The sequence below is a fragment of the Nerophis lumbriciformis genome, linkage group LG16, assembly GCF_033978685.3.
Source record: "Nerophis lumbriciformis linkage group LG16, RoL_Nlum_v2.1, whole genome shotgun sequence".
NCBI classification, from domain to species: domain Eukaryota; kingdom Metazoa; phylum Chordata; class Actinopteri; order Syngnathiformes; family Syngnathidae; genus Nerophis; species Nerophis lumbriciformis.
Genome location: NC_084563.2, coordinates 9,609,599 through 9,624,598, shown reverse-complemented (window position 1 = coordinate 9,624,598; position 15,000 = coordinate 9,609,599). Strand labels below are relative to the sequence as shown.

The following is a 15,000-nucleotide window of genomic DNA, read 5'->3' as shown; positions in this document are numbered from 1 at the left end:
CCTTTAACAATGGAGTTTTTGTAAGTAAACATTATTATAGATAGATTGTAGCCAGAAACACCACCCTGCCAACTGCTTCATGATGCTGTGTAACAGGCTGTGTTCTGACATTTACTTTTAAAAAGACATGCATTACCCACCACCACGAAAAGAATACCTACCGGAATTAATAAAAGGCTATCGATGCTGTCATCTAGCAAAGCTGAATTTGACCAAGCAACCCCCCCGTACCAAAAAGCCCTTGATGAAAGCGGATACAATTTCACCCTCACCTATGAACCCACGCCAGGAAACCAACCAAAAAAGAACAGAAAACGAAACAACATCATCTGGTACAACCCCCCATACAGCAAAAACGTCTCAACTAACATTGGCCACAAATTCCTCAGTCTGATTGACAAACACTTCCCCAAAGGCAACACCCTAAGAAAAGTATTCAACAAGAACAACATTAAATTGAGCTACAGCTGTATGAACAATATACGACAAATTATCTCAAACCACAACAAAACAATTGCAAATGAGCCGTCGGCCCCCGGACAGAGCGACCCCAAAACCAACAAAGGCTGCAACTGCCGCAAGAAACCTGATTGCCCTCTCAACGGGGGGTGCTTAAAAACATCAGTTGTCTACCAATCTAAGGTAACACGCAAGGACATTAACACATCCGACACATATGTAGGATTAACCGAGGGAGAGTTTAAAACCAGATGGAACAATCACAAGGCTTCTTTCAGGAACCAAAACCTGCGGAATACCACAGAACTCAGCAAACACATTTGGGACCTCAAAGACAATAATGTTGAATATTCAATAACATGGCAAATTCTTGCATCCAGCGCACCTTACAATAGTGGTAATAAAAGATGCAACCTATGCTTGAAAGAGAAACTGTTTATTATATACCGTCCAGACCTGTCATCCCTCAACAAGTGCAGCGAAATTGTATCAGCATGCCGCCACAGACGGAAACACCTCCTAGGTAACACATGAGCATATCACCACGCCCCTACGCCAGCCTGTACCCACCCACTCTGTGCCCTATATAAACCATGGTATGTGAATGCTCCCATTAAAATCTCCTGATGATTGAGGGAACCCCTCATGAAACAGGCCTGTAGAGATGAAGTAGTCTTGTGATTTTTTTCCCACACATACATATATTGCGCTCTACTACGGTATCGAGAACTATTTTTTGGATAACCTTATTAAGACATATATTCCGCTCCAAATTGACATTTGTTGAGCACTGTACGACGATCAGAAATGGAAAAATTCAACATCGACTACTCCACGAAGAACATTCCCATACCCGCGCAGAATGACTACAGGCTAAGGCTCATAGAAAAGACGGAACACTTCCTAAGAAGGATGCGGTGGAAAGCACTTTTTTCCTCCACCCTGAAACAAAAGGAACGCAGAAGAAAACTTACGGATTCAAATCTACCAAGAACCCACCCACAGTTGAGGAACTAAAGGATTTTGAGAACGACATGCTCAAAATGATACAATCAGTCAAATTCAAGCCAGTCCGCAACCCACTCCTCACCAAACTGAAAAATGACAAGGAGCGCATCAAGAAAGTAAACAACCTCATCATAGCTGCCGATAAAACCACAAACTTCTACAGAATGGACATACCAGAACATAACACCTTACTGGACAGAAGCATCACCAAATCATACAAAAAAGCACAACCCAACACTTTACAGAACATCCACCTGGAAAATAAAAGGATTGCGGCTGAACTGGACATTGAGGACAGGGTGGACGCCACAGCCAACAAGGAAGCCTTCATCACATTGAAGTACCACAAACCCAACTTCGCAAATAACCCAACATGCCGACTAATAAACCCAACTAAATCTGAAATAGGAAAAATCAGCAAAATAATCCTGGACAGAGTCAACACAAAAATCAAGGACAAAACACCACTCAACCAATGGAGAAATACAGCAGCAGTAATCAAATGGTTCAACAACATCCAAGACAAACAACAGCACAACTTTATCTCCTTCGATATCGAAGAATTTTACCCTTCCATCACGCAAGACCTACTGACTCAAGCACTAGACTTCGCCTCAGACTACGACTCAATCACAGGCAACGAAAGAAACATCATCATCCACGCAAAAAACTCCATACTCATCCACAACAATACACCATGGCAAAAAAAGAACAACTCAACATTTGACGTCACTATGGGAAGTTTTGACGGAGCAGAAACGTGTGAACTCGTTGGGAGTTTCCTCCTCTCCCAGCTTGCTAGCCTCAACCTGAACCTTGGTATTTACCGTGATGACGGACTGGCAGTGTGTCGTGCCTCGCCAAGGAGCAGCGAGAATACCAAGAAGCGCATATGCCAAATTTTCAAAGAGAACGGCCTACGGATCACGATTGAAGCCAACAAGCAAACCGTCAACTCCCTCGACGTCACTTTCAACCTAAGAAATAACAGCTACCAACCATTCACGAAATCCAACACAACACTCCAATACGTGCACCATGACAGCAACCACCCACCCACCACCACGAAAAGAATACCTACCGGAATTAATAAAAGGCTATCGATGCTGTCATCCAGCAAAGCTGAATTTGACCAAGCAACCCCCCCGTACCAAAAAGCCCTTGATGAAAGCGGATACAATTTCACCCTCACCTATGAACCCACGCCAGGAAACCAACCAAAAAAGAACAAAACGAAACAACATCATCTGGTACAACCCCCCATACAGCAAAAACGTCTCAACTAACATTGGCCACAAATTCCTCACTCTGATTGACAAACACTTCCCCAAAGGCAACACCCTAAGAAAAGTATTCAACAAGAACAACATTAAATTGAGCTACAGCTGTATGAACAATATACGACAAATTATCTCAAACCACAACAAAACAATTGCAAATGAGCTGTCGGCCCCCGGACAGAGCGACCCCAAAACCAACAAAGGCTGCAACTGCCGCAAGAAACCTGATTGCCCTCTCAACGGGGGGTGCTTACAAACATCAGTTGTTTACCAATCTAAGGTAACACGCAAGGACATTAACACATCCGACACATATGTAGGATTAACCGAGGGAGAGTTTAAAACCAGATGGAACAATCACAAGGCTTCTTTCAGGAACCAAAACCTGCGGAATACCACAGAACTCAGCAAACACATTTGGGACCTCAAAGACAATAATGTTGAATATTCAATAACATGGCAAATTCTTGCATCCAGCACACCTTACAATAGTGGTAATAAAAGATGCAACCTATGCTTGAAAGAGAAACTGTTTATTATATACCGTCCAGACCTGTCATCCCTCAACAAGCGCAGCGAAATTGTATCAGCATGCCGCCACAGACGGAAACACCTCCTAGGTAGCACATGAGCCAATCACCACGCCCCTACGCCAGCCTGTACCCACCCACTCTGTGCCCTATATAAACCATGGTATGCGAATGCTCCCATTAAAATCTCCTGATGATTGAGGGTACCCCCTCTCATGAAACAGGCCTGTAGAGATGAAATAGTCTTGTGATTTTTTTTTCCCACACATACATATATTGCGCTCTACTACGGTATCGAGCACTATTTTTTGGATAACCTTATTAAGACATATATATATATATATATATATATATATATATATATATATATATATATATATATATATATTTTAATAATCTACTGTTAAAAAGACGTTTTTGGGCCATCTCCGTGCAACTAAAAGGAAACATTATATAATTATTATACCAAAATCAAGAATCAAAAATCCATTCTGAATCTAATCATCACCCTAAGTATCGGAATCAGATCGTTATAAGATTTACACCCACAATAAACATGTTTATGGGTTAAAGCAGGGGTTCATAACCTTTTTGACCCTGGGGCCCAACTTTTCCTCTACAGGGTCACCCGGGGCCCACTCAAATATTAACAGTAAATTAGTCATTTTACTCTTGATTTTAATCATATTCAATAAATATATCTCACCTATTTACAGTTAAACAGGTTAACAACCTTGTCAAATGATATCAAACCATGTGATCATCACAAAGAAATATATTTTTTAACACATAAACCTACTTAGGTTTAGGTCAGGCTGACTACAAAAATAAGTACTAACCAAATATACTGGCTAGGCGGCGTATTAGGGCGGCACGGGCATGTGTCTTTGCCTTGGCACTGTCCAGGTGTTGTTTGAATGTCAGTGTTCTGTCAAGCTTCACACCGAGGTACGTGGTAACGGGCTGGGACTGTAACCGGGCATTATCCACCATGATGTTCATCTCATGGGCTGCTTCCATGTTGTTGAGGTGGAACATTGAAGATGTTACTGCAGCTCAACGTTGAAGGCCTTACCACCGATCGAACAGATCACCATTAAAAACAAGGCGACTATAGTTCATGCTGGTCTGACAGAGGGAGACACCTCATTTTAGATTCAGAACATACCTGAGACCATGTTGTCTGTGAACGACCGCGGCTCCACATCCGCATAAGTGTGAGGTGTGCTCTCATCGTTGAGTGTGGTGTTGTTCGGTAGCGTTGTTGGATTAGCCAGCTCGTCGTTTGCATGTTCTAGAAAGGAATCAACCGTTGGTTAGATTCTTTGCACACTTGTAAGGCTGTGTTGAAAGTGCATTGATGATCAAAACCTGTAGTGTGAATACAGGTTTTGTGATGGATGACACTTGATATGGTCGCGGGACACAATGGTTGGACAGACTACAATACAGTGGAACCTCGATTTATGAACCCCTCTATTAGCAAACTTTTTGATTTATGAACTTTTAGATCAGGGGTGTCCAAACTTTGTGTGTCAAACCTGCATAGCAAAAAGCAGGGCGCAGCAATTTTGGAAAGGCGGAGCCCTGCACGTCACTTTCCTGCGCAGTTCCCTACTAGTCACTTCTCAGCGCTTCAGCGTGTGTGCCTTTTTTGTGTTTTGTCCAGTTTGCTCACTCAATATGAGTTCCACAAAGACAACAGACCAGGCAATGCCTGTGGACAAGTATCAGGGTTTGTACGGGTGCTTAAAAACCTTGAAATTGCTTGGATTTTAATGTTGTGTTTTCAAGATTTTGAAAGTCCTTGAATTTGGGGTGAAGTGCTTATAAACGCTTGGAAATGTTCATCATATTTCTCGGCAGTCTGACTCAATGGGCTAATTATAAAATGGAAAAAAAAAAAAATAAGTTTCCTTAAAAATGAAAGCTACACGCTTGATCTGGTGTCTTTGCACGAGCCCTTACATTAGGTTGTTGTCATGCCAGAGTTGTATATACCAAGAGGACAGTGGTGCCAGGAGGTTGTTGTTTTAGGTGTAAAAGTCAGCGCCGCTGTCCGTGGTGCTGAAGACCAGCACCATCGGGCAGGGGCGGGGCATGTGCTGGCAGGTGATTACATTTCACAGGTGGTACGTGTTAACCTAATCATCTGTTGTCTTTAAGAGTGAGCGGCCGGGTGCAGGAGGGAGAGGAAGTTTGGAGAGTGACTGAAAAGTCACGTTCTGAGAGAGAAAACTTTGCATAAAAACATACGATCATTAAAAACCTTGTTAAACCTGCACGTTGGACTCCTGTGCCGTGTCTGACAGTGGGACTGCCAGGAAGCGACTTCCTTACATGAACATTGGATGGAAAATGACAAATACAAACTTTGGATAAAACATGGACCAAATCCAGGTGTAGCCTGCTGCAAAGTGTGCAAAAAGGAAATCCAACATGGTTCGTTGTATGTTTTGCTCCATTATTTTGGCTGTCTACTTAACTTCTCTGGCTACCTCAGTTAAAGCAAACAAGTTACATTCTCAGAGCCAACACTGTTTATTTAAAAATGAAAGCTACACGCTTGATCTGTTGGCTTTGCGCGAGCCCTTACATTAGGTTGTTGTCATGTATATGCGGCTCTGTGTCGCCCCCAAGAGGACAGTGGTGCATCGGTCCATCGTGCAGGGAGGTTGTCGTTTTAATGAACATTGGATGGAAAATGACAATTACAATTTTTGGATAAAACGTGGACCAAATTCAGGTGTAGCCTGCTGCAAAGTGTGCAAAAAGGAAATCCCGCTTTTCCTAATGATGTGAAAGGTAAGCCTAAGAGATTACTAGCCTTGCAAGTTAACTAACATTAGCTAAAGTTTTATTTTCTAACCGTTTGGTACATGCTAGACCTAGACTGTGAGATCAGCGCTGGATGACATGTTAATTAGGAACAGTTATTACGAGCTATAAAGGAAAAAAGCGAGCGTTTGTCAATGATACATTATAATGTTAAGAACTTCCCTCAACTAAAAATCGATTTGTTATCATAGCCACAGTTATTAGACTAGATATGCTTATACCTTTTATTTTATTATCCTTTTATTCATTTGTTATCATAGCCACAGTTATAAGGCTAGAATTGCTTCATGGAAGGTGACTGAGGTGTTGTGAAACAAACAAAATATTTTCCTTTATTTTATTATCCTTATATTAATGTGTAACCGTTTTGTTAATAAATGAGTAAAATTGACATTTTGAGGGTGCGTGTATTTACATCAGTGTTTTTCAACCTTTTCTGAGCCAAGGCACATTTTTTTCATTGAAAAAATCTCGAGGCACACCACCAGCAGAAAACATGAAAAAATGAAACTCAGCAGCCGATATTGACGACAAAAAGTTGTTCTCGCAATTGTTGGATATGAATTCAAACCATAACCAAGCATGCATAACTATAGCTCTTGTCTCAAAGTAGGTGTACTGTCACCACCTGTCACATCACACCCTGACTTATTTGGAGTTTTTTGCTGTTTTCCTGTGTGTAGTGTTTTAGTTCTTGTCTTGCGCTCCTATTTTGTTGTTGATTGTCATGTCATGTACGGATGCACTTTGTGGACGCCGTCTGCTGCTCCACATGCTCTAAGTCTTTGCTGTCGTCCAGCATTCTGTTCTTGTTTACTTCGCAGCCAGTTCAGTTTTAGCTTCGTTCTGCATAGCTTTCCCTAAGCTTCAATGCCTTTTCTTAGCAGCACTTGCTTTTTGTTTATTTTTGGTTTAAGCATTAGATACCTTTTTTACCTGTCATTGCCTCCCGTTGTCGTCTGCATATTGTGATCACGACAAACCATGTTCCCGACATCTACAAAGCAATTAGCTACCTGCTGATATGGAAGAGTATTACACGGTTACTCTGCCGAGCTCTAGACAGCACAGACACTCAACAACGGCACATTTGTGGATTATAATTACTGGTTTGCAAAAAATATTTTTAACCCAATTAGGTGAAATTACACAATCTCCCACGGCACACCAGACTGTATCTCACGGTACACTAGTGTGCCGCAGCACAGTGGTTGAAAAACACTGATTTACATCACATTATGCAGTTGACAAGCACAAATGCGGTGTGAATCAATCCGTGCTGTTGGATGTCATTGAGTGCTGTAAGTAAGAAAAAGAACAAGAAATGTGAAAAACAACACAAATGGAGACACGTTTGCAAACACCAATGACATTGAATAGTCACACTGCTTCATTTTCTATGCTCCATTCATCCATCCATCCATCCATTTTCTACCGCTTATTCCCTTTTGGGGTCGCGGGGGGCGCTGGAGCCTATCTCAGCTACAATCGGGCGGAAGGCGGGGTACACCCTGGACAAGTCGCCATCTCATCGCAGGGCCAACACAGATAGACAGACAACATTCACACTCACATTCACACACTAGGGCCAATTTAGTGTTGCCAATCAACTTATCCCCAGGTGCATGTCTTTGGAAGTGGGAGGAAGCCGGAGTACCCGGAGGGAACCCACGCAGTCACGGGGAGAACATGCAAACTCCACACAGAAAGATCCCGAGCCCGGGATTGAACCCAAAACTACTCAGGACCTTCGTATTGTGAGGCAGATGCACTAACCCCTCGCCCACCGTGCTGCCCTATCAATCAAATCAATGAGGATAAAAAATAATATCAAAGTCAAATTACAGGATGTTACTTAAGTAGTTTGTTCATTTTCCTCGACGGGTGCACTAACATAATTTTATATATTTTTTTTTACATATGTAGCATCATCTACAAAGATGCAAAGAATTGCTATTGCGGCATCTAGTGGACACATTTAGAACAGCAGTTTCTTTCATTCAAAAATTTCGGCTCATTCTTATACTCTATTCAGTTAATGATAACTGCTGCTTCAATGTTAGGCTTAGGTTTTAGCAGATTTTCCCTGTTTTTTCTCCAGACAGCATTTGGTGACCTCAAACAATAAGGCTCTGGATTGATTCACACTGGTTTTCGGCTTTTTGAAGGGTACTGGAAAAACTGGAAAATTGATCTTGAAAGTCTTTAAAAAAGTGCTTGAATTTGGCTATGGAAAAGGTGTACGAACCCTGTATATAAATAAAGTGGGTTGGATTATTTCACAGCGGCGATAAAAAGCTAATGTTGACTTCTGGCCAACTATGAACGGAACCAGGGCCGGCCCGTGGCATAGGCCGTATAGGCAAATGCTAAGGGCGCCGTCCATCAGGGGGCGCCACGCCAGTGCCACAAATGTTGGAGAAAAAAAAAAAAAAAAAAAAGAAAGTTGGTACTATTATTTCTAAATACAAAAAATAATCCCACGTTAATTAAAATGCAAGGTAAAGCCTATTTAATAGAAATATTATTTGTTACAACATTACGACCCCCCCCCCCCCCTTCCCGTATCATGACTCTTTTTGGACGTCACCACATCAAAAAATCAACACAAGATGTCAAAACGGCCAAAACTGTCAGGTGCCCAAGGAAGAAAAAAGAGAAAAGAAGAGGAGTAGAAACAAGAAAAGACAGAGGTAGCAGGTAGGTAACGTTAGCCTACATGAAATTATTTGTCTGTTACAGAATGTGATAGTAACCTGGCTTTTTAGCATTAAGCTAATGTTACATGATTCGGCATTTGCTAATCAATAAATAGCTAGTTCTGTTTTAACGTCGGGTTAATATTGTGGAGGGGGCTAAATTGTTATGGAAAATAATAATGTAACGTTAGGTAATTACTGTACTCCCACCTTACATTCCTCAGGTATTAGATCTTTTAAGCAGGTGTTTTTTGTTTACATTGTTATTGCCTTCTGGTTAGCTAATGTTTGCCCTGCAGGTAATAGTCACTTGTCCACCCCTTTATATATTGGGTATAGTTGTAAGTAAAAAAAAAAAAGGTCAAAGATAAAGCTATTCGGTTTCTTGTGAGGGGGGGGGGGGGGGGGGGGGGGGGCGCCACCTAAAATCTTGCCTAGGGCGCCAGATTGGTTAGGGCCGGGCCTGAACGGCACTGGTGTGTTCGTGGTATCAACCACGGAACTATTGATGTGCCAAAGGCCGTGAGGGTATGATAAAAACTAACCAGCTGCTTTCGGCGAGCAACTTTTCCTATCAGCTGCCAGCGTGAAATGTGACGGACAGGAGCAGTGGACGAATCCCAGCCTGCTTTCACACAGCTGGGCGCAGCCTCCATTTTGGTGCAGGCAAACATCTGCACCTGAACAGAAGGTCGTAGATTAGATCGAGTTGTGTATTCCGGTCTATGAAACCGCTCTCTGTTGTCTCGCAGTACCTGGTTTGGCAAGCGGATGCACCACCGTCACGGACGCGGGTTGGAGCAGGTTACCATGGAGATGTCGCAGCTCCCTCCCGGTCCTCTTGTGCACGCTCGTTAGCTGCTGGTGCTCCCTGTCCACCACCCACAACCTGTCCTCAAACACGGCCAAGTCGAAGGGCCGGCCTGGGAAAAAGGAGGCCAGTGATATCACATTAGGTACACACTAATATTATCCATGTCAAGGATGGTGATGATTTATTTTTTGATCGACACCGTCAGCTAGAGGGAAGTCGAGAAAACCTCACCTACTTGGTTCTCTAACAGGATCCGTCGGTCAGAACCATCCAGCGCGGACGTCTCCACCCTTGTCCCGTCGCACCAGAACAGGCGGTCCTCCGTGAAGTCGACCGTCAGACCTCCGGGCGACACAAGGTCGGTGCTTGCGATCACCGCGCGATCCGTCCCGTCGAGATTAGACGATTCCACCTTCGGGTGTAGTCCAATATCCGTCCAGAACAACTTCCTCAAAAAAGACACCGAGTGTAGATATACAGTATATATTTTTTTTCTTTTAAAAAGACAGAAGAAAAGTTGTCAAACTGACTTTTCCAGAGGATGGACTGCGATCGATGTGGGTTGGTCAAGTCCATCACTCAGAAGAGTTGTTCTGTTGAGTCCATCCAAGGTACTGCTGACCACTGATGACTGGCTGCAAGTGGAAAACCACGTCATATTAATAAGAACTGAATTCACACCTCAATACAAACACGTAAGGCACCTGGTAGACCTTGTCACAGTCCAGTACAGTTTGCGATTGATCCAGTCCAAAGCCAGTCTGTTGTTCAGGCCCAGACCTTCAGAGACGAGACTTCTTCTCGACCCACCGTTCATATCGATCCGTTCAATTGTCTTCTGGGAAGTGCTGGCAAAGTATACCTTTTAAAATGCATTAAAAGACATACAAGTGAAGTCTATTGACATCTAGAAATGTTACACAAAGTATATTTTTGGGAAATGCCAGCCCTCTAATAGTAAACAAAACTGAACCTATTTGTGTAAAAACAAGCACAGATCATTGATTTATTAGAATTGTCCACTAGGTGTCGCTATATCCCCACATGTCAACTGAACATTTGAGCTCATAAACCGCAGGGATGTTCATAGTTTGCTTTATTTGCACATAGAAATAAAATAGTAAACAAATGCAAATATGGTTGAAAAATAGAGCAAAAAGACTCAAATTAAAGAGAAAAAGCTGAATATTTTGTGACAAAGCTTATATAGTGTCGCTGAACACAAGACGACAATAATGACTGGGCATGTGAGCTGTGTGCTTGCTATTTTTATGTATTTTTATCTATTTATTGATGTTTTTATGTGTTATGAATTTGCACTAAATTAGTTTTGAGTAAAATTCAGATTATTATTGCCAACATTTGAAAGTTTTCTTATGAAATTGTGACTTTTGTCGAGTAAATTTGCGACTCTTTTCATAAAATTGCCAAAATTTTGAGCTTTTCTTGTAAAACTGCGACTGTTATTGAGTAAAAATCCAACTTTTGTCATAATATTGCACAAATGTTTAGTTTTCCTTGTAACATTTTGACTTGCGTTGAGTAAAATGACGACTTGTATTACAATACTGCCAACATTCCAAGTTGCGACCTTTTTCTTGTGGAATTCCAGCTCATTTTTCACAACTAGCTTTTTTTATATTTACAGTTTGTATAAATTATTAATGTGGTAAATACAAATCTTTATATACACTAAATTGCCAAAAGTCCATGCGATGAGGTGGCGACTTGTCCAGGGTGTACACCGCCTTCCGCCCGAATGCAGCTGAGATAGGCTACAGCACCCCCCCGTGACCCCGAAAGGGACAAGAGGTAGAAAATGGATGGATGGATAGTTTTGCTTACAATTTCATTGTACAATGTACAATGACAATAAAGATATATTATATTCTATATATTTTTTAAATGCATTAGTTTTTCCTTTTCAGAAATGTATATAAAAATAGTGTCAAAATAAAATGATAAAAAGCAATGCAAAAATGGGTGAAAAATAGAGCAAAAAGACACACATTAAATAGAAAAAGCTGAATATTTTGTGACAAAGCTTATATATATATATTTTTTAGAATACATTAGTTTTTCCTTTTCAGAAATGTATATAAAAATAGTGTCAACATAAAATTATAAAAAACAATGCAAAAATGGGTGAAAAATTGAGCAACAAAAAAAAACACAATTTAAACAGCTTGATGTTTTAAAACAAAGCTTATACATTTTAAAAGATACTCCTAGTTTTTAATTGTTTTTAATTTTCAGAAATGTATATACACTTATCAGTGTTCTGCCAAAATAAAATTATAAAAACAAATGCAAAAATTGGCAAAAAAATAGAGCAAAAAGGCGCACACGAAAGAGAAAAAGCTGAATATTTTGTGACAAAGCTTATATATATATATATATATATATATATATATATTAAAATACATTAGTTTTTCCTTTTCAGAAATGTATACAGAGTATACAGTGTTCTGCCAAAATAAAATGGTAAAAAAAAATTATCCAAAAATGGTTGAAAAATAGAGCAAAAAGGCACACATTAAAGAGAAAAAGCTGGATATTTTAAAACAAAGCTTATACATTTTAAAATATACTCCTATTTTTTGTTTTTTTTCAGAAATGTATATAAAAATATCAGTGTTCCCCGGAAATAAAATTATAAAAACAAATGCAAAATGGATGAAAAATGTATCAAAAAGGTACCATATGTAGATAAAAAGCTTGATACTTTAAAACAGCTTATACATTTAAAAATATATATTAATTTTTATTTTCAGAAATGTATATGAAAATATCAGTGTAGAAATAAAATGATAAAAACAAATGCAAAAATGGGTGAAAATATACAGCAAAAAGGTACACTTTATAGATACAAATGTTGGTATTTTAAAACAAAGCCTATATATTTGAAAATATACATTAGTTTTTCTATTCAGAAATAAAATGATAAAAACTAATGCAGAAATTGGTGAAAAATAGAGCAAAAAGGCACGATTTAAAGAGAAAAATCTTCCATCTTTTGAAACAAAGCTTATACATTTAAAATGTATTAAAAATATATATTAGTATTTCCTTTTCAGAGAATTATATACAAATATCGTGTTCCTTCGCATCCTTTGATTTTTAAGTATACGACCTATAGTGGAAAAAGTTTGGACACCCCTGATAGTACAGGGCTGCACCTGGCTAAATTGGGGCCGGATGCAGAATTTTATTTGACGGCGGCCCCCCCCCATTACAATTTTTTTTCACCCTTTTTTCATTCATGAAAACAAGTCTTATCATTTTTTAAATCAAACATGCATTTTTTGTACTAAAACAAACGACTGGGAAATAAACTGTGAAATTGTTTATTTTTGTAGTTCGAAATAACAACCCTAACCAAATTAACGTAAATTTGCAAACATATCCGACACAACTGGGGATCACACCTGTCCCCTGCAAGACTAACACTACCAGTGACGGAGCAGGATTGAGCTGGGAATACATTTGCGGTTGCATGTCATATGAAGCGCTCTGATTTACTGTGTTTTTCAAATACTGCAAAGATAGAAAATATTATAGGAGTCGTTCTTACATTGTTGTGCACGGGGTCATAGTCCAAAGATACGATCGCTCCTCTGGGCTCCTCGGCAATGACATGACCCTCAGTGCCGTCGGTATTTAACCGGTACACGCCCACCAGACTGGCGACGAGCAGATACGGTGGTGGTCCTGTTAGGGAAGATAAAAACATGAGTGTTTACTTGTTTACAGCAAGTGATGATAAGAGTATGACTCACCTGAGGCAATGCACTGCTTGTTGTCTTGATGGAGCTGGTAGCCTGGCAGGCACGCACACTGCCACCTAGTGGCTGCTACTGGTGTGCACAGCTGACTGCAGCCCCCTCTGTCTGCAGACGTGCAGCCTGCAACAACACAAATAACACTTGAGTTGTTTCTGTTTATTTTTTTATTTTTTTAGCGCTTAATTCAAAATACAACTTCTTGTATTGATGCGTTATTCAGAAAGTGCGTACCTGTACAGGTCTGCCCGTCCTCCTGCAATACAGACCCTTTCGGGCAAACGCACGCAGGACCCTCGTCTGTTGCCAGGCAACCGTGACCACACTCTGTGGCGCCGCCTTCACAGGCTGTGATCTCTGATTTAAAGAAGGATTCGAAGGGGGGGAAAAAAAAAAAATCACAAGCGGGCCAAACTAGCACTTCATTAAGGTTGCTAAAAATACACCGAGTACATGTGAGCGCGTGTGTTGCCTGTCCAATTGGCAACAAGCTCCTTATGTTCCGCTCGAGTAAAATCCCTGCATGAAGTCCGCTGTAATCCTATCGAAATAGGTGAAAGTGTGGCGGGGGGAAAGTCGCACGGTGGGAGTCAAGCATTCGCTCACAGGGCGATTACATCTTGTCACGTGTTCAGTTCCGGAAAATATACTTTAAAAAAGGCATTGCTATATTTCTCTTCTATGATAAAAATGTCAGACTAATTCCTGTCTGTCGTATACTTCTATTGCCTTTCAATGCAAAGTGTCCCGATCTGATATCAGTTCGATATCAGCAGAAACAACAAGTCATTTGTATCAGTCCCTCTTAGATGAGCTCAGGCCCAGCGAAGCCGACGGAGTTTCTGGGTGTTGTTGATAAACGGGTTTCGCCTTGCATAGAAGAGTTTTAACTTGCACTTACAGATGTAGTGACAGACTGTAGTTACTGCCAGTGGGTTTCTGAAGTGTTCCTGAGCCCATGTGGTGATATCCTTTACACACTGATGTCGCTTGTTGATGCAGTACAGCCCGAGGGATCGAAGGTCACGGGCTTAGCTGCTTTACGTGCAGTGATTTCTCCAGATTCTCCGAACCCTTTGATGATATTACGGACCGTAGATGGTGAAATCCCTAAATTCCTTGCAATAGCTGAGAAAGGTTTTTCTTAAACTGTTCAACAATTTTCTCACGCATTTGTTGACAAAGTGGTGACCCTCGCCCCATCCTTGTTTGTGAATGACTGCGCATTTCATGGAATCTACTTTTGTACCCAATCATGGCACCCACCTGTTCCCAATTTGCCTGTTCACCTGTGGGATGTTCCAAATAAGTCTTTGATGAGCATTCCTCAACGTTATCAGTATGTATTGCCACCTTTCCCAACTTCTTTGTCACGTGTTGCTGGCATCAAATTCTAAAGTTAATGATTATTTGCAAAAAAAAAAAAAATGTTTATCAGTTTGGACATCAAATATGTTGTCTTTGTAACATATTCAACTGGATAAGGGTTGAAAATGATTTGCAAATCATTGTATTCCATTTATATTTACATCTAAAACAATTTCCCAACTCATATGGAGACGGGGTTTGTATAACCTAATTATAGTATTT

At 40.6% G+C, this 15,000-nt stretch overlaps 1 protein-coding gene across 1 annotated transcript in view; it reads right to left on the bottom strand.

The window, feature by feature from the left end:
* egf (epidermal growth factor) overlaps positions 1–15,000 on the bottom strand; it is a 52,432-nt gene that overhangs the window by 15,426 nt on the left and 22,006 nt on the right. The window contains exons 8-16 of the mRNA XM_061976596.1: positions 13,645–13,767; positions 13,408–13,533; positions 13,203–13,339; positions 10,333–10,490; positions 10,159–10,263; positions 9,860–10,077; positions 9,570–9,737; positions 9,360–9,494; positions 4,446–4,571 (exon numbers count right to left, since the gene is read on the bottom strand). Of these exons, the coding sequence (XP_061832580.1) occupies positions 4,446–4,571; positions 9,360–9,494; positions 9,570–9,737; positions 9,860–10,077; positions 10,159–10,263; positions 10,333–10,490; positions 13,203–13,339; positions 13,408–13,533; positions 13,645–13,767 (1,296 nt within the window). The remainder of the gene's footprint in view (positions 1–4,445; positions 4,572–9,359; positions 9,495–9,569; positions 9,738–9,859; positions 10,078–10,158; positions 10,264–10,332; positions 10,491–13,202; positions 13,340–13,407; positions 13,534–13,644; positions 13,768–15,000) is intronic.